The sequence below is a fragment of the Scomber scombrus genome, chromosome 12 (assembly GCF_963691925.1).
Source record: "Scomber scombrus chromosome 12, fScoSco1.1, whole genome shotgun sequence".
NCBI lineage: Eukaryota > Metazoa > Chordata > Actinopteri > Scombriformes > Scombridae > Scomber > Scomber scombrus.
In genome coordinates this window covers 18,971,364-18,996,114 of record NC_084981.1, presented here as the reverse complement: position 1 = coordinate 18,996,114, position 24,751 = coordinate 18,971,364, and the positions used below count along the sequence as shown (strand labels likewise).

The 24,751-nt window shown below is 40.4% G+C and overlaps 1 protein-coding gene across 1 annotated transcript; it reads left to right on the top strand.

The window, feature by feature from the left end:
- The first annotated feature begins 8,637 nt into the window (after positions 1-8,637).
- On the top strand, positions 8,638-24,741 carry LOC133992148 (phytanoyl-CoA hydroxylase-interacting protein-like). Its single transcript, XM_062430850.1, has 5 exons — positions 8,638-8,755; positions 17,442-17,638; positions 19,492-19,666; positions 21,065-21,182; positions 23,752-24,741. The coding sequence occupies exons 1-5, from the start codon at positions 8,650-8,652 to the stop codon at positions 24,293-24,295; spliced, it is 1,140 nt and encodes a 379-aa protein (XP_062286834.1). The 5' UTR covers positions 8,638-8,649; the 3' UTR covers positions 24,296-24,741.
- The last annotated feature ends 10 nt before the right edge of the window (positions 24,742-24,751 follow it).

Sequence of the window (24,751 nt, the reverse complement as noted above, 5' to 3'; positions counted from 1 at the left end):
CAGAAAACCAAAGTGATGTTTAAGCACACAGATATATACAGATGGGGTACAAAATGAAAGGAAAAACTAATATAAAGGTGTTGGGCCAACATGTGCTTCAATATGCCTTGGCACTGATTCTACAAGTCTGGAAGGATGAACACCATTCTTCCAAAAGATATTACCTCATTTGGTGTTTTGATGGTGGGCGTGGAGCATTATCCTGGAAGAGACCACTCCCTATCAGGATAGAAATATTTTATTATAGAATAACAGTGATGACTCAGAACTTTATTGATTTGCAGTGACCCTTCAATCTAAAGGGACAAGTTGACCCAAACCATGCTAGCTGAATGGCCCCACAGCATAACAGTCATCAGATCTCTTCACTGTAGGGGTCAACCACTCAGACCTCTACCGGCTTTTCCTTTTAATTTATCCCCTGTCAGTATAAGTTTCAATCACATCTCCCAGTGGAAAAAACCTGAGCACTCCCTGTTAAGAGAGGACCACAGTTGCTGCTTTGTCTTTTTCTTCTGTTTGTCATCACTTTCTCTCTTCCTCATAAATCTAAAACGTACCACTTGATTCCTGCCTACACTAACTGGAAATTCAAGGTTAGACTCTTTCTCACAGAACAGAAGGTTATGCAAGAAAAACATCACATGTACTAGGTTTGTGCCGATTGGAAATAGTTTTTTCCCATGTCTGTATTGGGGAGATTTTATCTGACTTACTGTCAGAGCTAAAATGCATTATTCAACTAGAGTAGCTCCTTTAAGGGATAGCTCAGTGCATAGCAAGTGTGCAGTCAAGAGAGAGCAGGTGTGATGCCAAGGCTGGTGACCAGAGCAGATTATGAAGTTATCATTATAGCTGTGAATGTAGCAGTGCAGTATGTGTAAAGGATAGGCAATGTTTCGTTGAACAAATGTTACAACTCCTCAGGAACTAAGCCATGTTCCTGTGTCTTGCTAGCCCCGAAGTTAGTGAGAACCTGACAAAACTCACTTACCGTGGACTAACCCTTTAAGGTGGACCAGCTATTCCTGCTGAGACTCTCACATTTTAGTGACGATCTGAGCCAGCCCCACACCCTCAGCTCCTGCCCTGGGAGCAGAAGGGTAAAAGCTTGCTCAATCATGATCTAGTCAAATTGTTCCCAAAACAATTTATTTGGATACGTCTTTGTACTGTCATGGTACATTTATAATAAATGAAACCACTAAGGAAATGATGTCATGCATAATTTGTGTGCAACTTTCTCATCTTGTACAACCATTGTTTTTTTGTTTTGTTTTTTTTCTTGTGTGTGTGTGCTCCAATTTCCAGAGAAGTATTTGTGTATAAACATTACCATGTGGCCAAAGCTCACTGTGGCATCTGTTTGTGCCATTGTTATTCTGACTGTATTGTAGTACAGACATAAACATTTTTTGAAGAAACTGTCAAGCAGGCAAAACAAATATTTGTTCAATCATTCAAATGATATTATGGAAGTAATAAATATATGCAAATAAAGGTTGTTTTTTTTGTTTTCTTCTGCACAGAAATGTCATGTCTAACAAGGCATCAGTGTCCACAGTTGTCTTAAATATAATACGATGAAAAATATGATATAAGCTATCAGGAAATCTCTTTAAACCTTTGGCTAAATTAATTCCTCTTTAACTTTGCTGCTTCCATTCACACGCATCTGATAAAAATTTGTTTAAATGTCCTTAGCAGAGCACAGAGCACAGATACACTGAAGCCCCTGCTGTAGACTACAGTATGAATGGTGTCTTTTTATGTGACAAAAAACACCACTCACACATGTAGTACCCCCCCTAAAGAATGAGTCTTGTAAACATGGTTTGATTGTTTCACCACACAGTACATTCACTTCATCGTGGTTTCTCAGTTTGAAAGGCGTACTACGACCCATAATCAAATGTTGACCATAGTGTTAGTTCAGGCCACGAAGTCAAGCTCAGCTCACAAACTCCTGCTTTAGTCTGCCCACTCTTGATGTTTCCTCTGTAGCCCGCTTCCACCCCAACTCCTCCTTCATATGCTGTATACGACTTAATCAATTTCTTTTGTGTTGTCATTGTTGCATGCTTTGTTCTGTACCTGGGGTCTTTGCTGCTGCTCTCCCTGTCTAAGGCTTGCCATGTAAGCACAATGAAGGGTGGGGAAGTCCCACAACACAGCCATACTGCCAAATATAACTTACTGCAGATGGAAATAAAAGTTTTCTTTGACTAAAGTGTTTGTGACTGAAATGCATACAAACAACCTGGTTGCTTACCATGTGTTTATGGTGCCATGCATGCCTACATGCAGCCTAATCCGCAGAGCCAGGATCTGCTTAATCCATTAGAATGAATCTGTTCTGACTCATGGAGACTGTGACAGAATATATACTGTACGAAGAATATATATACTGTACTACAGGAGAATTATAATAATAATATAATAATATATAATAATGTAAGCTCAGTCACATCTTTAAATTACTGCCCATCTGTCCTGACTACTAGCATTTTTTGTACCACTTTGTTTGGTTTCTCCCCTGTTCCTCTTCTTTTTTTCTTTTTTTTTTTTCAGGCCTGATCCATGTCACGTAATCCAGCCCTGACCTGTTTACTCTCTACTGTGCATTTCCATTTTCCCCTATTTAATATATGATCAGCTCAGCAAAATCAGGGAATGAGACCACAGACTGTGAAGAATAGATAACCACATGGTATAATGCATTTTTTTCATGCTAAATTCTGTGCCCGGCACTGTTATTTCAAACCTCAAGGGGGCAGTATTGTCACTTAAAATTACTCTTCTCTAGTAAATCATGTACAATTTTTACCCAGCAACAGATTGCATGTTTTGAAATGAATTGCTAAATGACATTACAAAATTACTGGTGCTTTATTTTAGGGATTGAACAAACATGCTTCAAAAAGAAAAGGTTATTTATTGTTACTGACTCAAATTATGTAGGCATATATTGTCTTAATAATTGTTTTACTTGGTAGTTTTGAATGTCTCAGAATTTAGCTTTTACATGAAGAGACAACTAGAAGAGATTAAATTAGGTGTGTGTATGTCTGACTACATGCATGCTCAATAAATACAAAACAAACACTTTTTCAACCCCTATTTTGCCTGAGATTAGGAAGCTGATTGAATGTTCTATTTCTATTTTCATATTAAGTGCTCTAAACCTTGTCCACAGGACCCTTGTTTATGGCAGTAAATTAACGTTCAGATGGCGCAGAGAAAGAGAGCCTGTCATCCAACACAAACGAGCCCCTAACAGAAACAGGTGGTGCCACTGAACTATGTCTCATGACAGCTTGTGACTGACTCACTTTCACCTCCTCTGTCATTATTTTCAACAGGAGCTTTCTGAGGTGAAGAACACAGAACGCCCCCATATTTGTGCAACACCGCTTGATTGTCCACCAAACACTGAATAGGATGTAAATACTGGTGTGTTATCCTGAAGAGCTCAGGGGTAATGTGTAGGAAGAATGTTAAGAAAACAATAATTGTGTTGTCTTGTTGCCAATTTCTGACATGATAAGTAGATTAGAAAATAGAATCAAAATCTGTTCATTAGCCAAGTAGGTAAGCATGCAAAGAATGTGTCTCAGCATTTGGACCCACAAATGCAACATAGAAAAATAAAAATAGAACAAAAGTAAGGTAATAATGACAGAAACAAAGTGATGTTAAAAGTAAAAGTTTGAAGTGGGATATGAATCTTGAAATAAAACATTGTACAAAAGATTTGTGGACTGTGGTAGACAGAAGAAATGTATGAAATAAATGAAGATGACAAAAGCAGAAAACTTAAAAGTGACATGCAATAAATAGTGAAATTATTAAACAGTGGATGTTGAATGCAATGTTAAGTCCAGTTTGAAATATATGAAATTGACAAGTGCAGGGATTAAATGAGATGTGAAATGTAAACCCCAGTTTGATAACATCAGAGCTACTGAAATCGGAATTCTACCTTATTCAGAAAAAATATTCCACAGGAACAAAATTTTACTTCATAAAACATCCTATAATAGTTCTTATATAATGGTTCTAGAGAAAAGCTATTAAATCACAAACATCAAAGCCTCTTCGTCTCACTTTAGGCAATTATCTGTATGGCACAGCTGGCAATCATTTTCAGTGCCCAGCATGACTAATTTCAATTTCATGTCTATTGTGAGAGAGATGGTGAATGAAAGACGGCCAAATTGTAGAGAAAATACTCTTTTTTAGCCAACAGCCTGCTGGCCTCCTCACTTGAAGACCAGCAGATTTTTGATGATCACATATTGTTCTCAGGGGCAGCTTGCCTCTGCAGGATAGGTGTAAATGAGTAGAGCTGTGACTCGGTTGCTAGTTCACCATATTGGCTCTTATCCAGATGATAATATGCTCACAGCATCTGATAAGTCTGGATCGCTTTCTACCTGTTTATTTCTCATCATTCATTCTGCAAAATATGGTTGTGTGGTGCATATGGCAATGATTTTGAAAACTGACTCTGTGCCACTAAATATACACATAGAGGCTTCATGTTTTTTCACAAAAAGCTATAAAGCCCATTTCAATCTCAGGCTAAAAACTATTTTCATTAAATGGCCTCTCAAAGTCTTATTAGCTTTTAATTCACATGAAGGCGTTAAATATGATCATCATTGAAATCTATGAGCTTTTTGGTGTAACTGAAAGTAACTATGGGCTCCAAACAGCCTAATAACTAATCAATAACATAACTGATAAAGTGCAGCAACAAACATTTACTCAAAGTAACTTTTAGTCAAATTATACTGAAGTCAGACTAACCTGTATGACTTTATACAGGTCAAAACGTAGAATATGAATCACTGACAAAAGCATCATAAGAAATAATTAACTTTGGCAAGTAACATTTTCTGAATTCTTTACAGTCCCAATTAAGTAGAATAGGACACAGTCAAACTTTTATGCAGGCATATTGCTTGGGTTAATAGCTCATTATGCTCAAAAGTAGAGCTATTCATATCTCAACTTGGCATTTGAACAGTGGAGAGGATGCTGGCCATCCCCTGGGACATGTAAGCTTAATAAGTCAGACCATTTAAAAAATATATTGATCTCAACCGTGTAGGCTTTTTTGCAAGCTTTGTTCCAAAACGAAGAGAACTTTTTTTATATCCTTTATATCTCTTTTTCTTTTGTTGCTTCCAACTCAATCAAGAGTCTCTGGACGTTTCCACTCGACTTCTGTTAACAAATCATCTTATTGTGGTCAGAATTTAAAATGATTTCTTTCTGGGCTGCTGTCAGCATTCAGTGTCTGATTTATGGATCCCCAGGTATCCCCCTTCCAGGCCTAATCCATCCAGATCTGTCTGAACTCCCATCAGCAGATATTCCTTTGCAGCTCATTAAAAAGAAATGATTTCAAAACGCAGTATTGGAAAATACTTGTTATATACATTATATCGTTTCAGTTTTTCCCATACTATGCACTCTATCAATTAAATACATTTTATTAATACCTCCTTAAGCTCTTCTTGTAATTAGTCTGCCTTGATTAAAATGTGCAGGCCTAATCACATGTGCTTTTGTTGTGTGTTGGAAAGCAATGATACAGTGTTAGTAGATTTTACTGTAACAGGATTGTAGGTGAAAAGTGTTTCATTCTTGAAGCTCAGCTTCATTTGGACCCACATGGTTATAATTAGTCAAACTGCAGCTAAAGCCAGAGCTCACACTACAAAATCAATGACACGCTTCATCTGCTTCCCTCAGACAAATGTGTTTGTGGTATGCAGTGACACACAAACACACACACAGAGCCCTGGAGACTTGGTATTATTTTCTACTAATATAAATTGTTATGACCTGTGTTTCATATTCTGACCCCTTGGATAAGAAGCGATGTGTAGTGACTGTAGGGTGTGTGTGTGGGTGTGCGAAAGATGGATGAACCAAATGATACAATTCAAATGTGGCTATTGCTCAGTTTTTCTCCATAATTCTATCATTTTTAAACCCCTTTGGCCTGTTGTCTCGTACTCTTACTACACCTCTCTCCCTGCTATGTCTCCATCTGTCACTGCGTGTTCTCGTGGCCTCTGAGCTCTAAGCACAGCAGAGTGAGCAAATCAGAGTGGACTGCCAATACAGGCCACAGTGAGAATATAGTGTACACACACACAAACACACACACTGACACTGTCTGCTGCACACTGACATGCACTTTAAAAGATCTAGTGTAATAGCAGAGAAAATGGAAGAAAAGTGGCATGAAAAGAAAGATGGTAGAAGGGATGGACAGGGGGGGTAAAAGAGGTGAGGAGGAAAAAAGAGAGGACGCGGGTGAAAGGAGGAGAAAGGGGGAGGGGATGGACTTGGCTGGGTGTGTGTTACATGGTACACAGTGTCGCACTCCCTCGTCCTGCTGCAGCTCTACTGGAACACTGATGCTAACACATGATGACTCTCGCTGGAGGGGATACGGGTGGGTGGAGAGAGGGATGGCAAGGAGGATGGATGGAGGTAGGATGAGAAGGAACCCTCCAGAATCCGTCAGCCTCCTCCTCTCCCATACCAGATAAGCTCAGCAGGCGGAGCGGGGAAATGGGAAGGAGGAGGGAGGCAGAGCGACAAAGAGAAATAGATGATGGCGTACATAACAATGAGCTGTTCTTTATTTGGTGCATTTGGGCCCAATTGCAGAGCTCTAGTTCCTTTTGTTTATGTTCACTGCTCATGGACCTTTGAGCTTACTCAGTGGTTTATGGAATTATAGGGGAAACAGTCATTTAAACAGATGCTGTGTTAATCTGAGGATATCGAGGCAAAGCTCTTTAGTAATCAAGCCATTTTAGACAGCAGGAAGGCAGTTGTTAAGTCATACTAACAAGCTGGGTAGTGCAGTTGATGAATAAACACATATTGCCACATATAACTTTCCTACACTAGAGATGTATTGCAAAAATAGCTGAGAGATCATTTCATCTGTTGATGCTGAATCTATAGCAGCATCTTCTCCGGAGACACAGATGGCTCTCTGTTTGCAGGGAGTAATCAGCATGCTGACCTTCACTTTTAATGAGTTGTATCTCCTCAGCAGGAAATTTGAGCCAGATGCAGTGTTACCGGCATGAAATCATGAGTGAGGAGTATATTCATTCCTTCAGTGGTGCATCTAATATGTTTGAATATGAATGCCACAGTGATTATGGCTTACCATGAGTTTAATTCGCCTGCCTGCTATAACCCCATTTTCTAATCCTCCAGTGTGAATGAAAATACTTACCAACCAGTTTACTGTATCTGCGTGAAAAAAAGGAAAAGGATAAATTAGGATATGCAAATGGTCACGTCAATCTTTGCACTCTTTTGAGTTGATGATGATGCAGTGTCAGTTTGTCTCAGACAGAGAATACCACTACGCCTCACCCCAGTCTTAAACAGGATGACTCAGGGTTCCCATAGGCGCAGCTGCAGAATCCATTGTCCGCTGAATAGATAAACACTCTGTCCCCTCTCCTCAGGGTGCCTTGTATAACACTGAGGGAGACAAAAACAAATAGAAAGTGACACCACCTCACTCTGATGCTCCCCTATGGAGTCTGGAGAGGAGACAATAGTGCTGTGGGAAATAGAAAAATGAAAATGACCGTATGATTATCAGAATTGACTTGTGCAAGGCCCAAGAGTGCAGCCTTCAGTGTGTGTTTAGCTATGCACTTGACCTTTTATGTCTTTGAAATCCTGCTCCTGTGGGCCACTGATAAAGAGGGTGTAGTGAGGGGAGATAACGACACACACACACACACACACACACACACACACACACACACACACACACACACACACACACACACACACACACACACACACAGTCAGACATAACGTATGGTTTTCTGTCTATAAACTGACAGGGGTTTGCATTTCATTATGTGCCATTATGTCTAAAAGGCGCGAGGGATGGTCTTTAAGACTAAAACGCAGATGCAGTCCATTCATTATGTCGCGCAATATGTCAGAGTTGCCCCCCAGCTCATTACTGTGTGTTCCACATGCACCTGCGCTCCTGCAAGAGAGGGCTACACTTCACCAAATAAGGAGATGTGATGGTTGATGGGATGACGTTGAACGTGAAATGGGAAAGAACCGGAGTATTTTAGATGGAGACCAAAACCTGAGGGGGAACACCGGGCTAATCTGGTTACATAAGGAGCCAGTGGATTTGAACGTCTCTGCACTAATCCGTTGAATGTTCAAGTGTCCCGCGACAGACTAACACAATACACACTTGTGGCTCTGAAGGCACAGAAGCGCAGCGTGCACAGAGAGCGCATGAAAATAAGATAAACGCACAGACTGGTGTATTTGGTGTCTATACATTTAAAGGCATCCCCGCAAATGCTGCTATGCCTCACGTTGCAAACCCAAATTGGCTGCTTGTGCTGTTCGCACCCGTGACGATTTCGCTGACGTGCCACTAGCCACACCACCCAGGAGACAGAGAGGAGAGCTGAGCGGGGGACTGACTGGAAACCGGTTTCTCTTTCTTTTCTCCCTCCTTGACGACCGTGGAAGGAAGCCTGCTGCGCAATCCCCGTGGACGATATTCAACGAGTGACAGTATTTGACCGGTAGCATCACCCAGGCTCTTCTGCAGAGATGGAGGTACCAGGCTTGGCGCACAACATCACCAGTCCATTAAGTCCCTGCGAGGGGATGATCAAGGACCTGAGCTTGGACGCCATACAGTTATGCGAACGAGATGGTAAGGGGACCATTCACAGTGCTATGTCTGCTTGTCAGTGTGGTGTTGAGACATTTGCGCGCATTTTAGGTGTAATATGGCCTATTGTCAATTTCCAGAGACTCTACAGCACATGCAACGTATTTTGTCTTTGGTTTTAGCTGCATGCTGAACCCTTACTGTGTGTTTGAGGGGAATAAGGGCCGGTCGCTCTACCGGTTCTTTGGATGAAGGGATGGATGGTTGGTACGTGTGTGGAATAGCAGAGTGCCTTTTCTGTGGCAGCAGGGGTTAGTTCATCCCTAAGAGAGGGGTCTCTGCTCAGAGGAAACGTATATTCCTACAAACTGAGCAGCCACAGACAATGTTGAATGATACGGTTCTGTGTTTCAGCACCACAGACGTGGACAGAGGCCGCCAGCTACCCCGCCTATAACTGCTGCTTGTCTTTTTCTCTGGGAGCTGCCTTAATCAATTTATTTGCATACAATGAAGAGAAGCCTGTGTGGTTCCAAATTGCTCAATTTATAATCTTATATTCCAACATTGACTTATGGAAATTTCATCAAGTCATCCAGCTGTGTGCTGTGTAGTCTGTAGTTGACTTCTCCGAATTCAAAAGTTTCCTGGTTATTTACCATCAAATAAAGAATGTATATGATTGTGATCATACATTAGAAGCCATCTTTAAGCTAGTTATATGTTGTCAGAATAGATATGCAGTTTTTTGTTTTTATTTTGTTTTGTTTTACAAGGGCAGGCTTCACCCTGATACGAATTTAATGGTGGGGGGAAAAAAGCAAGTCATCATCAGGAGAAAATGAGAGACTCAGGCATGGCTGCACCCGTGTGTGTGTGTGTGTGTGTGTGTGTGTGTGTGTGTGTGTGTGTGTGTGTGTGTGTGTGTGTGTGTGTGTGTGTGTGTGTGTGTGTGTGTGTGTGTGTGTGTGTGTGTGTGTGTGTGTGTGTGTGTGCACAGGCGGTACAGCCCTACACACCCATCAGTGAAATTACACACAGTCGTTTCCACATCTGAGTCAAGACGTATGACCACAGAGATCCCCTTTTTAATTTAGATTTCTAGATTACTGAAATGAAATGTGATTGCACCTTTTCATGGATGGATAGATTTAATTTGGCTTAAAAACCAGATTATCTTGATCTGTGTGTGGATTGGCTGGTTAGAGCCAGTCAGTTTACACACCACCCATCCTGGAGTCAATGGTGTCTTCATTAAGCCTCTAAAAGACCCCCAGCATCTGATCACAGTGCAGTCATTGTGCTTCATTTCCTCATCTGCTCCTCATAATGTAATAGCCTACAGCAGGGTGCAGTCTATGTCCTCTTAGTGCTTTGCTGGCCTGGTTTTGAAGTTGTAATTTTAATAATGGTATACTGTGGCCAGACTTTTCTAATGGACTCTGTGCTAGCTTTGTGCTTCCTAAGCTGCAGGTGTACTGGCAAGCTTTTTCTTTTTTTTCTCCATCAAGTCTGGCATTTGCAGCACTACAGCCACTTTCCTATTTGTCAAGTAGTTTAACCAGTGTAAATAGTCTCTCTGTTTCCTTGAGACATTGAGACACCCACATAGTCCCTGTTTATGGAGCAACACAGTCACAATGTCTACCTTCTGTGGAGATTCTGCAGAACAATTAGTCGTTGTCGTATAGCTGAGTAGTTTCTAGAAATGCTAGTTTAGAGAATAAAGCTCTACTAGAAAAATTCATATAATCATCACTGCACAGTTGATAACAGTGTTATAAAAGCCTTGTATCCACTGCAAATTCTCCAAGATTTGGTTTGACACTTGGTGGACACAGTAACATACTTGTACTCTTTGCTTTAAGATGCAATCCAGCAATCCATTCCTTCAGTAAATAAGTGAAGCTTGTGATGTTAAATCCTGTGTGATGGTTTGTGGTGTTGATTGGATTATGTTGGTGTTTCTGCTATTTTGACCACCTCTGTATTTCAATGACGCTTAAAATGACCTCCAGATATCTCGTGTTCACATTTCCCCTGCCACACCCGATGTACAAGACTGCACATCTTGACCTCTCCTTTCTTGGAAATAGAGTTGTTATATTATCCGGTCAAAATAAGAACCTTTTTCCAAGGACCGTATTCATTTCAGTTCCACATAGCTTTCTAAATTTATCTCCCAAATCCATTAATATTTAATTGCCAGCATGAGAGTCTTATGTGCCTATGCTGACCTAGCAAATGGAAATGCATGCAGTTTCAGTAGGCCTACTGTCTGTGTGAAAGTGCTCACATATACACACTGAGGACTGTTTGAGCATTTCAATGCACAAAAGAAATCGTGGGATACAAGTTGTGTATGTGTGTACACTGTGTTGGAGGCACAGCCTTAATGGTTCACTTTAGTGATGGGATTGTGACATGAATAAGTGGGGGGTAGTGAGTGTTTCGCTTAGAGTGATGAGTAGTAAGAAAATGACAGAATCTGCTCATGTGAATAAGAAATCTCTGCTGCCGGTGTTCAGAAAACCTCTTCCATTATACTGGATATATACTGGATGCAAATTTGTCACCAACCTCTGAGGCTCAGGCCACCATTTTGATTTTATGTCCACAGTTAATGCATACTTACAGGGGAATAATGAAATACCCACTACATGTCTCGCAAGGCCTTTGTGCCGCAGCTGCTGACATAATTAGCCTAAGTTGATAGATGATGGATGGCTTCCATTTACACAAGCGATACTGTGCACTTTGTGAAGCCTCTCTGCCTGAAACACTACTACTCGATAAATAGACTAGATAGATAGATAAATAAACAGACAGGTCTGTATTTATATTCTGGGGCTTTACTGAAATATCTTTGCATGATTTACAGTTATGTCCTTATTTATCTTATACTGGTCCTTTATGCAGCCCCTCTTTTCGGCCTCCGTCTGAAACAGGCTGTGTTAGCTCTTGTCTATTTAAGGCCCCCCTCCTGATGAGCCCACTCTGTTCTGACTGGTCAGCTTCCGAGAGCTGTATCACAGCTGACTTCTGGCCACTTAGCATGCTACGTAAACAATCAGTAGTAATAGGATTTCACTTGTCTGTCTTTTCTTTCTTTTTTTCTTTTCCTTGAAATGTCAACTTCTCAAATACATCTGTACATGTTCGATTCAAACTCCAATCTTAAATATGTGAGTGGACAACGCAAATAACACATTTAAAATTGTTAGCAACCACCTTAGCAACCAAGGCTACATAATAGACTGCCGTTTATTGGCATATTTGAAAAAAATTGACATAAATCATTAGCTACAGAGAGAAAAACAATGCAAACAAAGCATTCTGAGCAGGTTTAAGCCCTGGATTTTGAATCGCAGGCAGCATCTCTAAATGCATTAAGCCAAAGCTATAGAAGTTTGACCATGTTAAACATGGATATCTGACATAGCAACATTATATATCATCATTGTTATATAAACAACAGAAAACCAGTCAGTAACTACTGGATGAATTTCTTTCAAATTTGGTTCATTTTTCCATACTTTAATAACTCTTCAGTCAAATTTATACTTTGTCAGATACTTTGGTTTTTGACTAAATATCTACAAAATTAATAGAATTCCCATAAGCCTCTACTGTACTTTGTGCTTGCTAATTACCAAATATTAGCATGCTAACATGCTAAACTAAAATGATGAACATGGCAAACATAACATCTACCGATGCATGTTAGCATTGTCATTGAGAGAATATTGGCATGCTGGAATTAGCATTTAACCTGAAATGGTCAAAACCCTCAGCAGCACTTGTAATACAAAGAACAACTTCATTATGAGACCAACACATTTGGGCTTGTTGTCTTCAAAGCTGTTGCTAGAATTTTGACCCCTTCAGACTTCTTTACTTCCCCGCACACCTTGGAAGCAGATGAAGCTCTGCCAGAAATTCCTACTCTGCAATAAACATTTAGTCAGAGCCAAAATGTGGCTGTAGACTCAGTTTTGTTTGAAATATTAACTCCTCTAATGATTACTCGGTGGACTTGTGTAGAGCATATCCAGTGTGATCCAACAACAGCAGGACGGCCTTATGACATACAACATCATCTGAGTAAGCTGGCATTTTAGTTTGGCCATGTTTTATGGCAGCAGCTGCGTGCCATGACTGTGTTGGCAAGAGCTGCAGGTACATGTTATGCAGCCACTTATTATCTGCATAATATATTCGCTGGTAACTGACTTTACTGTATTCAATAGTTCAGAAAGTCTTTTGAGATCGCTTGCAATGCAGTCTGAACCTAAAAGTCAGGAAATCCCCTAAATATCCTTCTTCAGTGCCTGACTGCTGGTAGATTATATTCCAGTGACATTTAAGACTTGTGCTACAAAGAACACAGTTGACGCAGTCTGTTGTTTAGGAATTCAAATTCAATGCAAATGAGAAGTGCTGACTCATTCTGGTTTTGGACATATTTAGAAAACAGCGATGTCCTCCCTAAAGGTCTCCTGGATTTAATTAATTTGTAAGAATATGGATGGGTCAATCCTGAATGCAAGACTTGTCTTTTGCACTGAAGGTTGTGTAATTAAAGCATCTTTACTAAGTCTTTGTTTGCTGTTCAGGAGCTTATTGATGTGTAAAAGGTGGAACACAGACTATGCAGCCCTGATGAACAGGGCATTGTTTACCTCACTCTGGGAGAAAGATGCTTTTCTGTTGGCAGCTTCTCTTGCTCCCAGCATGGTCTCTGTCTCAGTCTAGCCTGTGCATCAAGAGGAACAAAAGCATGTTTTTCAAAGGCCTGTGAGCATCAATGTCTATTGAGTGTTGCACTGCTCAAGTCTACAGTTCAATTTTAGACCTAATGCTGAAGCTTAAAAAGTAGGAGGCTTGCCTGTCTGAGTGCAGTGCCCACTTGTGCAGTCAGTGCTAGTATCTTCTGCCAGTTCTTTTTACACATAGTACCATGCAAATTGATTTTTCAACATTAACCTGGACCAAAAGTTGACTTGTTTTGAAATAGAGAGACTTCGACCTTTAAATGGGTGCACCATAACAATCTCACAGGATGGACACTTTTATCACCAGACACAACTGAGAGTGTTTTACATTGTGTGGATGGTCTTGAGTGGAAATCAAATCACTCACCTCTTGCCGGTAAAAAGCGCTAACAAGTAATTCTCCATACCAAGCCAGGTGTGACTGTAACAAATCTTACCACAGAGAGCCATTAGGGTGGCCCTACATATGCATGTTAACAAGATTTGTATTGATCCTCCTGCATCCATTGCCTTTCCACACTGGCATTTGACTGCATGCTGAGCAAAAGGGCAGTACTCTGTAAGGTCCATTAGATTTAGCAGATCTAACCAAGTAGGCTGTCCATCTTCTGATGTTTAATGCTTTTGCTATGCTGCACATATCTTGCTCTGTCTTGCATTTTGACACTGTTCAAGCATGTACTGATACATATGAACTCGCTCACATGTATCAAGTTGAATGTGCTCATATGTCAGTATGAAGTCCCTGAGCATTTGTGCACAGCATGAGTAAGCTGTGTTCCTATAAGCTCCTAAGCATTGGCTCAAGAACTGGCAATTTGTTCTTGATCATGATGAGGCATCCTACGCCTTCCCCCTACTGCAAAGCAGTGTAATACAGTGCAATAAATAATAAGGCAAAATAACAGAAGGGCATTACAGTATAATGGATTCAATGGTAAAATTATGACTCAACAAAATAAATATTAGCTACAGTAGCAGTGTAAGTACAAAGTAGTGAGAGCCAAGATACAATGGCAAACAATACATTTAAGTCAGACGGACGGTTTAGGCCTAACATGTGAGACTGTAAAGGGTTTTACTTTCTCCCTTACTGTCTGACCTTCATGCTGCTTGGCTTTCGCACCTCCATCTTTCATCCTGTGCTCTCAAAGTCCCAGAGGATTCAGCTTAGCACTGGATCTCAAAAAGCCTGCTGCAAAAGTACCTGTACACATCAAATACAGTATCAAATCTAAATTCATTGCCAGGAAGTTGTAATCAATTTTATTTTTATCATGAATTTCCTAGTATGTTGAAATCCCGGTGGCTCAAGTTTAGTGTTTAACCATTACATTATGTCTGTTAATGACATTCATGTTTTTTCTGGATGAATTAAAGCCTTCAGGGCTTGTTTACCCTGATAACTTACCTTTAAGCTTGACTGAGTAGTCTTAAGAGTGTTATCGTAGTGCATTTGGAAAGCTTCACTGTGTCGGCGTAATACCTCCATTTGCAGGTTAATTAGGAGAACATTAGAGTAAGAGCAGTGTGGATCACAAGGAGCTGGGAACGTGTGGACCTGCATGAGATCTCCTTGCAGAGTTTTGAATGGAAACATTGGTGTTGACATTAGCATCGTAAGAAGCTGAGGACAAGGATGTTACTTTGCTTCAGGCACAACACAGCAACTAAGTTAGCAGGTTTTTCATCCTTGGTGTTTGGGTTAGGTTGGTGTTTACATTAATATGCTGCAGGTAGCCTGAGGTAATGAGGATTTAAAATGGAATACCCTGAAAGCTTATGTTTTGTGATGAATGATTAATGATGAATACTTGTGAATCGGCACAAAACATCTCTCTTTAATATACAATAATATCCACATTTGAAATAGTTGTACTGGCTCTCCTTTAAGGCCTGTACTAGCATGTTTATGACCAGTCTCAACTTGGGCAAACTTACAAAAGAAACACCGCCTTCAGGTGTTTCACATTTTCCTGTGACTCACATATCAGAGAGTGACAACAGTGCTTTTCTTTTTCTTGATTTTATTAAAGGTCAGCACCATAAAGTCTCAAGTGGGATGATCCAGTGCTGGCATCACTGTCTGGTCCGAGCTCACAGAAGACTGCTTTGTCATGTCCCTGTCTTGACCCCTTCAGTCTAAGCCAAACATCTCATTAAGTATAATGAGATGAGCTTTCAATGTGGGCCAACAACAAAAGATGTTTTCACAAATGCAATCAGAGAGGTGTAGGAGTAGATATCAGAGCTGGGCATACTGCAGCAGAAGATGTAACTACTGGCTTTACAATTTTACATACTGGAATCCCCTTCCCCCAGTGCCACTAAAATCTAGTTTAAGCCATGTGCAGAGGTCCAGATGAATAAACCTGTGTAAATATACTGGCTCAGCATGAAGATTTGTTTCCCAAAGACCCATCTGTTTTATCACTGAAAAAGTTGTCTTTCCACAGTTAATTCACAATTCAAAAGTGGATTTATTGGTGTTTTTCATCATGAGCAGCAGGTTTGTCCAAGCATGTAACACTAGGTGCTCTTTCTTTTGCGTTAAACATGATTATTATTGGTAATCAGCTAGTAATGATTAAAAAGCAGTAATTAGGAGTAAAGTAAGTGGGGGGGTGTGATCTGGTCTGGTGGCAAAGAACATACATTTGTCTCTGATATATGTTATTTTACAACAGCTGTGATTCGAAAAAAATATCCAAGCTAGGATGAAATTGCATGTCTGGGCTGCTTTTTTAGCTGTTTTCAACTCTCAAGGGCAAGCTACACATTGCAGGAATTACCTTCTGGCTGTGATTTCCTTGAATGAATCAATCTACAAACGGAGTCCACGCAGCCCAATTATGCAATTACTCTTTTATCTCACCCTCTAACAGCTGATGAGTGGAGATGGACGTTCCATGCTCCGCTGCTCCTGCTATTGTGTACTCTCTATAGAGTCCAGCCTCATCGTGCATTACTCCCAAATTCTGCATTCTTGTGTTTTACTTACTCTCGTGTTTAGACCCCAGAGCGTGCACAGACAACACATTGTTCCCATGCCAAATGGGCGTCTTTGTGTGTGATGCAAAGTCTATATTCATCCTAATTCTACAAAGCACTTATTCAACTATATTTTGACCTTTTCACTAGTCCAAACCCACACTTTGGGTTGTGCGCATGTGCTGCATGTTGTGTTACGCATAGGGGACCTGACAGATGCAATTCAGAGAAATATTAGATTTGTCTTTTTCTGTGATGAAAAACTGTGTTGCATTGGCCTTTTGGTCCCAGCTTGGAATGACATGTCAAAAAACTGTGAAATTGAAATTATTCAAGTCAAACCAAACTTAAACGAATGGCTGAATTTCTTTGACATTCACCTGCATTTTAAATGTCATTGTTGCAGGCTTTTGTTCACTGCCCGCAGTGTGGTAGCTGAGTTTTTTTTTTCCTTACTGCTGATTATAGATGGATCCATCTCTGCTGAGAGGAGAGGAGATTTAATCAGCACCATTTGAAATATTTAATGCCTCGTGTGTTCTCGAAAGCAGATAGGTGTGTGTTGAGGGGCTGATGTGTTTCCATGGCAACACATATGGTACTCGGCTACGCAGGGAGTTCTTTTTGTGTGATATGGTAGATATACAGTACCATTGTAAAGTGACCAACTGTGAGTACTGTCTCTGGAATAATTACTGACCGCAGTAGCATAGAAGATTTATGGCCAGTAAAAAAGAGAGAAGAAAAGATATAATTGTGCAAGCTGAATAAAATTGCAGTCATTATGAGCAAATGACAGTCACAACTATATACTATGCACTAATACTATATCAAATTGAAATTAGTTTTGGTAAACCAGAACATGATGTGTGTTTACAAAACATTCATAATTAATATTGTCTTCTGTTTCACATTCATGTAAACCACTATAAACATCACCCATTGTCTTTTCATCTACACAGGAAGTAAATCCCAGGATGGCAGTATCTCTGAGATGGAGGAGCTTCCTGTTCCGCAGAACATCAAGATCAGCAACATCACCTGCGACTCCTTCAAGATCTGCTGGGACATGGAGCCACGTAGCAAGGAGCGCATTACACACTATTTCATTGACCTGAACAAGAAGGAGAACAAGAACTCAAATAAGTTCAAACACAAGGTAACACATGAATCAGTAAACACCGAAGATAAACACCAATGAACACAATACAACAGATGACTCACCAAAAGGCCACTTGTTGCAGTTGCTAAAAGGAATTTGCTGGATTTTATAAAACTAAAAGAAATGTGTCTAGAATTAGTTGTTGTTGGTTTTTTTTAGCTTATTAAGGTTAAGGCAGTAATGTGATTCATTGCGTGAAAAACTGAGCATTCACTATGATTCCTTGATAGCACAAACTAGGCTATGAGCAAGACTAAATCAAGAAAACATGAATGAATGATTGTCTCATAATTATTGAATCCTTGAGTCCTGAAATTAAATGTAGTAAATTGACTTGTTAAAGACATATTTTTGTGTATTTTATTAAAATGTATTTGGCCTTATTAGTAAGTAACTGAATGTGATATTTGTAAGTAATATGTTTAGAACTAATGTCAATTTTAAGAAAACAAAGTTTCTCTTCTGTACGTCTCTTGCCACTGAAAAAATATAACCTTTTGAACCTTTATCTAACTAGATAACAATTAAATACCTTTTGTATTTCATTGCATTTACATAGTGCAGAATACTGGAAGGCAGCCTTCTCAAGTTCAGCATTTATCTGTAGGGATATCAAGAGTTAGTCAGTTTCAGCAACTGGTTTGGTGAACAGTAGTTTTAAATTTGATACATATCATATAGATACATATCTAAAAAGTTTTAATATGTATTTCTTTTCTCATTGCTAGAGAGGACCAGTCTATTTTTTCACTGTACATAATGATTAGCATAATATGTTTTCCTGTTTGGAAAATCAAGGCGTAATGGCAAACTGTATCAAGTTGTTTTCAATTGGAATGAACAGCATGAGAGCAAAGGATATATCCAGATATGATGGTTGATTACACACCGGCTTTCCTGTCATCAAGAGAAAATCTTGCTTTATTCCGATATAAGAAACACACTTTACTTCTTTTGCCAGTTGTTCCACATGAGGTGTAGAAATAAGACTTATACCTAACGAAAATCCCTGATATTTATAAATTTGATTTTTATCAGCATTCAGTACAAGTTTGAAGTTAGGCAGCAATGTTTCTATAATATTAAAGGTAAACTGTAATCTAGACAGTACTTGAGTTAAAGGAGAGCCATACCACATATAACATTATAAGTCTTTTTTGGGGTAATGATAATGTATGTAGATTGATAATGGGCCAAGCACAGAATGTTATAGTTACCATAAAAAGGGAGGCTGATGTGAAACCATAATTTTTTTTCTAGTATGGTTTGGTTTATTATTGAGAAAGTATCAAAATAAGTCAGTGTTCGACCTGATACAAAATATTCACTTCTGTTAATTCTGCTTTTCAAACTGTTGTTCAAAGACTCCATGCTGAGCCATACATCAGAGCACTAATAGACTAATGTACCAGTAGCAGCAGGAACACTGCAGCTCTTTCAGTAGTTAGTAATCTTACAGGCTTGTTTCATCAGCCTACTTCCTTTCCTCCTAGAGTCACTTATTCTCCTCTTTCTACTCTGTTATGGTGGGTGGCCCCATACTAGTACTTTGATTTTAGTGTGGAGCAACAGTAGTGGTGGATTAATGAGCTGCTAAGCTCCACTGAGACTTGGGGGTGAATTGTGTACAGAATGGTGTACATACATAGACAAACAGGCAGAAACGGGTATAAGCTGGCACCTGAATTTTGTACATTTTAGTGTGTGTATGTGTTTACATGGAGCATTTTTAGAAATCCCTGCAGGTGGATGAAAGAATACGGTCCATAAATGGAGTTTCTGACCGTTTCCTTCCAGTCCATTCACCTCCGTTTTCCATCCCCTCTTCCCCCTGCACTCCCTCCCTCCAGGATGTTCCTACCAAGCTGGTGGCCAAGGCAGTGCCCCTGCCCATGACTGTTCGGGGCCACTGGTTCCTGAGCCCACGCACAGAGTACACCGTGGCCGTCCAGACTGCATCAAAACAGACTGACGGGGACTATGCTGTCTCGGAGTGGAGTGAAATCATTGAGTTCTGCACTGCTGGTAAGTAATATGCTTTACAGTGGTGAGTACATACATTTACAGGATGTGTGACCTCAGTGCTGCATTTGATTTTGGCAGTGAGTGACGTGTGCTTGACAAACTGAACTACGGAGGACAATTAGTGGAGGGGGAGAAGAGAGAGGAACGGCAAAATAAATGGAGCAGAATATCAGGGAGAATATTAAAGGGAGGCTAATTTATACTGAGTGGAGGGTCAGGAAGGAAAGATGGATGGAGAGATGGAGGAGGGGATGTTGAGGAAAAAGAAGGATTAAAGGAAGGAGGGGGGCCTTGCTGTATATCTTCTGATGCAGAGGTCACTGAGTTCAACGGTGCTGGCTAGAGGCTTACAGTGGGGGAGGGGAGAAGGGGGAAGAAGGAGATGATGACTGGAGGGCAGAATCTGAGGGTGGGGAGGGTCTTCCCTGAGGTTTAAGTGATCCAACACACACTATGTCAGTGCAAACATCCCTGGTTCAATTCCAGCTGGCAACCTCTGTTGCATTTGACATCTTGACTTTGAGTCTACCATCTGTATAACCACGCTACTAGCATGGCTAAAATGCTAAAATGTCACCAAAAAAAATCTACAAATTGAACAGGGTGGGGCAGTTACTGCAAAGATGAAAAGTAGCTGTTGAGATGGAAGAAAGGAAGGAAGGAAGGAAGGAAGGAAGGAAGGAAGGAAGGAAGGAAGGAAGGAAGGAAGGAAGGAGAACTGGCGAGTTAGTGTGATGAGTGAGTAGTAGTGAGTGAAATCAATGAAAGAGCATCCGTAATGATGTTGTTGAAAAGATGCTGTTGCCAAGACCCTCTATTACTGTAAAATCCTCAAAGTCTCAGATGAATTGTTTTACTGCCATTGATTCCTCCTGTCTCACTGTCATCATTATAAGCCTTGCCATAAAAAATAGACTAAAGGTCTACAAAAAATCTGACTATGTGGATTAACAGTGACATTGATGAATGCATTTTCCTCATCTAACCTAAAGCTAACGGTCTGTCTTTTTGTTCATGGTACTTAATTGTTGCATGAGAGAACAGTTTCTTCTGGTAACCCAAATCATCTTTGTTGGTGTGTTTAAAGTGCTTGTGGGAAGACTGAGATGGGGAAAATGCCCTCACAATTCACAATTAAATTTTTTTTAAAGTATGCTTTGGATAAAATCCACACCCATTTGGCAGAGCTGCTGAAATAGTGGGAAGTGAAAAGAGATCATTATTATACCCAAAATGCTCTAAATGCTGAGTGTTTTCACGCTATTAATCTCAAGATCATGCATACATCAGTTCATATTCCATCATTGTTCCTTTTAATGATTTTTATTTCTAGTACTTCTAATAACCTGCTGACAGAATATAGATTTTCATAATGATTCATATTGTGTCTGTTTCCAGATTATTCCACAGTGCATCTAAACCAGCTGCTGGAAAAGGCAGAGGTCATCGCTGGCCGGATGCTGCGTTTCTCTGTCTTCTACAGGAACCAGAATAAAGAGTACTTTGATCATGCCAGGTAGGCAGCTCATCTATGTATTATACTTACCATTTTTTAAAATACTTGTAGAAATGTGTCAGGAAGAAAGTAGCTCACTAATATGGCGCTGTCTGAGAGGTAGTGTATATTATCAATAATTAAACTTTCAATCTGAACTTTTCTGTACTTTAAAACAATGGGACCACATTTATATTATCACAGTTAGCCTGAAAATAATTGTCTTCACCTGTTTGTGAACTTAAATGTTTGTTTGCATTGCTTTACTCCACTCTTTCTCTCCAATTTCTCAAAATTTCTATAAATTGATCAATTAAGGGGAATGATCCTAGTCTAATTTTGTTGTCGTCATTGATTGCTGCACATTGCTTCTCTTTAACATTCACATCTGTTGCCCTCTCTGACCTTAGAGCTCACTTGATGCTAGTATGACCTTTAAACTAAGGAAGTACTGCATATAGTGTTAATATACCTCTCAAAACCAGTTACAAAGTGCTTCACAAAATACACAAACATCAAACACAGGAAATGAAATGCTCTGATGCTGATAGTAATAATGAAAACAGCAAAGAAATGCATCTTAATGCTACATTTTTATATCTCATTCACACTGCAGCTCCTTTGTGTATGCAAACAGAATGAGGACCATGTCATTTAGGGTTAATGTGTAATGTGTTACCCTCTAGAGAAAAGCTGCAAAAGTGAAGAGTCAGCTGAAGGATGCAGCTGCAGAAAGCATGTTGATTAATTCCATAAATCCACACAAGTACGTCAAACTGTTGTAACAGCCAGCTGTACTAATAGTAATCCATAGAATCCCTTAGGGTCATAGATTTGTTCTTCCAGTAACCTCCTGAAAATGCAGTCATTTTTTCATCTGCCTTGTGATTTCCTTTCAGAGTGCCAAAGACTTGTGTAACTCTGTCTGACAATAGCAGACAGTTGTCAGGGGATGCGAGGGAAAAGGAAGAAAAGGGAAAAAACATGCTTGTGGCAGCAAAAGCTTCTCAAAACTGTTTTGATGTTAGAGAATAGCTTGACAGACGAGGGAGAGACCGAATATCTCTGGAAAAGCTGATTTTAGTTTGTAGCGTTGTGCAGTCACAGTTTATACAACATATTGTCTGGGGTGATTTTAGAGCCTTTCTCCTACTTCCTGTCTTACCCTCCTCATGTAATTGTGTTCTCCTTTCTCCTTATATATTCTCTTCCTCAGAGGAAGTGCCTTTAACTTACCAAAACTCACAGTTTCTGTACCAAAACCATCAGTTTGAAAGCAATCTTTTGTTGAAGCCTTACCACATGACATCATCTGCACAGACTTTTCCCTTTTGCTGAGTAGAAGCTGCAACAGTGTACCGAATATGCTTCTGTTAAACTGCACCATCATGTGGGGAGAAACGGTACTGACAACTCCATGGCGCTGCTCCTGTGACCTGGGTGGGAGCAGAATAATTCTATAATGAACACAACAAAGCATCAATTATGGATATAATGACAACCTCTGGAGTGATAGTGGTATAATTCCAATTCATAATTTGAGCTGTGGAGCTCAGATTTCACAATAATAATAATAATAATAATAATAATAATACATTTGATATATACCACACTTTTCATTCATAGTGTAATTCAAAGTGCGACAGTATTCATAACATAGAACACACAACATAAAATAAATAGTATCAGAATTAAGAAACCATCATTAATAGAAAGGTTTTTAGGCCTTTTTTAAAAAGAGACTGGGTTCGGTGCTGCACTCCTGGTTAGGAAGGCTGTTCCACAGGCGTGATGCAGCAGAGCAGAAGGCTCGATCCCCCATGGTGCAGAGTTTATTCCTGGGGGCCCTGAGGAGCAAGCTGCTGGCAGATCTGAGGGTGCTGGTGGAGGTGCTATGGTCAGTTCCTGTAGGCAAGGAGGCGTATGTCCGTTGATAGATTTGTATGTGAGTAGCAGGACTTTGTAGTGAATCCTCAAGGAGACAGGGAGTCAGTACAATGAAAGCAGAATTGATGTTTGTGTCTTCGCACTCTCATCAGGAGCCTGGCAGCGCTGTTCTGAATGTACTGGAGCTTCTGGATGCTCCTGCTGGGATTAACCCTGTGGGGAAGATATTCAGCTGCCACAGAAGCATCCATCGCTTTGCGTGTTCATCTTTTAATTTGCTTTCTGAAAGCTGCTTTTGTTTCTGGCAGTTTGTGTCGTAATGATAAAGAAATAATTTGTTTTTCAGTCGAGCACTATTCTCTCCTTAGGTTTCTGTGAGGCAGACTTTATTGGGCTAATGTCATTATGGCTCCAGAGATAACCAAATTAGAGTTTTAGTTTCTTGCACATTTAATCAGCTTTATTCCCATGTGTCACACTCTCTCACACACTGTTAAACTTGAACTCAAATCTGATAAAGTAATGGATGTAACCACTGTCTTGTAGCATTTCCAAAATTACTTTCATTGGCTGAGGGGGGAGCACAACAACTGTAGATAAAAGCAATGTGGCAGATTTGTTCTTGAATGCCTCAGAAAGGAAACTGGTGACATGATTGCTTCTTGCTCATGGCCAGTTTAATTCTCTTTTTTCTAAACTTTAGGGAGGCGCAGGAGAACCGGATGCTGCCTTCAGTGAAGGACAACAGTGGCAGTCACGGCTCACCCATCAGTGGCAAGCTGGAGGGCATTTTCTTCAGCTGCAACACAGAGTTCAACACAGGCAAAACGCCACAGGACTCCCCTTATGGCCGCCATCGCTTTGAGGTCCGCGCTGACACTTTCTTCAACCCCAACACCAACCTGTACTTCGGGGATTTCTACTGCATGTATACAGCCTATCACTATGTCATCCTGGTCCTGGCACCGAAGGGCTCGAGAGGTGACGACTTCTGTAAGCAGAGGCTCCCCTCTCTCGACATCACCAACAACCGTTTCCTCACCTGCAAGCAGGATGAACAGGGTGACGGCGGTCTGGTGTTCCACCACGCTCAGGACGTGATCCTGGAGGTGATCTACACGGAGCCTGTGGACCTGGCATTGGGCACAGTGGCTGAGATCAGTGGGCACCAGCTGATGAGTATGTCTACAGTAAACGCCAAGAAGGACCCCAGCTGCAAGACCTGCAACATCAGTGTGGGACGCTAAGTACAGGCAGAATGTAGGAAAGGGACGGAAGGACTAGGGGTGACTGACCTCTGCACACACAGGAAGTCCACATGTACTGATGATGAAGCAGACCAACACATGCATGAAGCAGCAGATTTAGTAGACTCCCAGAAATGCACACCAACATATCTCTGACACCGCTCTGTACTCTCAAGAGACCATCATTCCCAAAGAAGAGTGGACGAAAAAAAAAAGAGGAAGGTACACACACTCTGACACCTGCACCGTTGTCTCCTCATCTTAAAAGGATTTCCCTAAATATTGAAAACACACATACTTAAAGATATCCCACATAAGGGACCACCGAGTGAGAAATCTATACCTGGGACACCAACAACACAGATCCATCCATCCATCCTTCAAGTCAACACTGGCATACTGACCAAACCCTTTAACTGTACTAACAAACATGGGCTGCTTGGAATCAACTTTGTT

Excerpts from the sequence above, each read along its gene's own strand:
- LOC133992148 (XM_062430850.1), top strand. The coding sequence starts at position 8,650 with ATGGAGGTACCAGGCTTGGCGCACAACATCACCAGTCCATTAAGTCCC. Across the intron at positions 8,756-17,441 it reads ACAGTTATGCGAACGAGATG|GAAGTAAATCCCAGGATGGC; the intron begins GTAAGGGGACCA and ends TCATCTACACAG. Across the intron at positions 19,667-21,064 it reads CATTGAGTTCTGCACTGCTG|ATTATTCCACAGTGCATCTA; the intron begins GTAAGTAATATG and ends GTCTGTTTCCAG.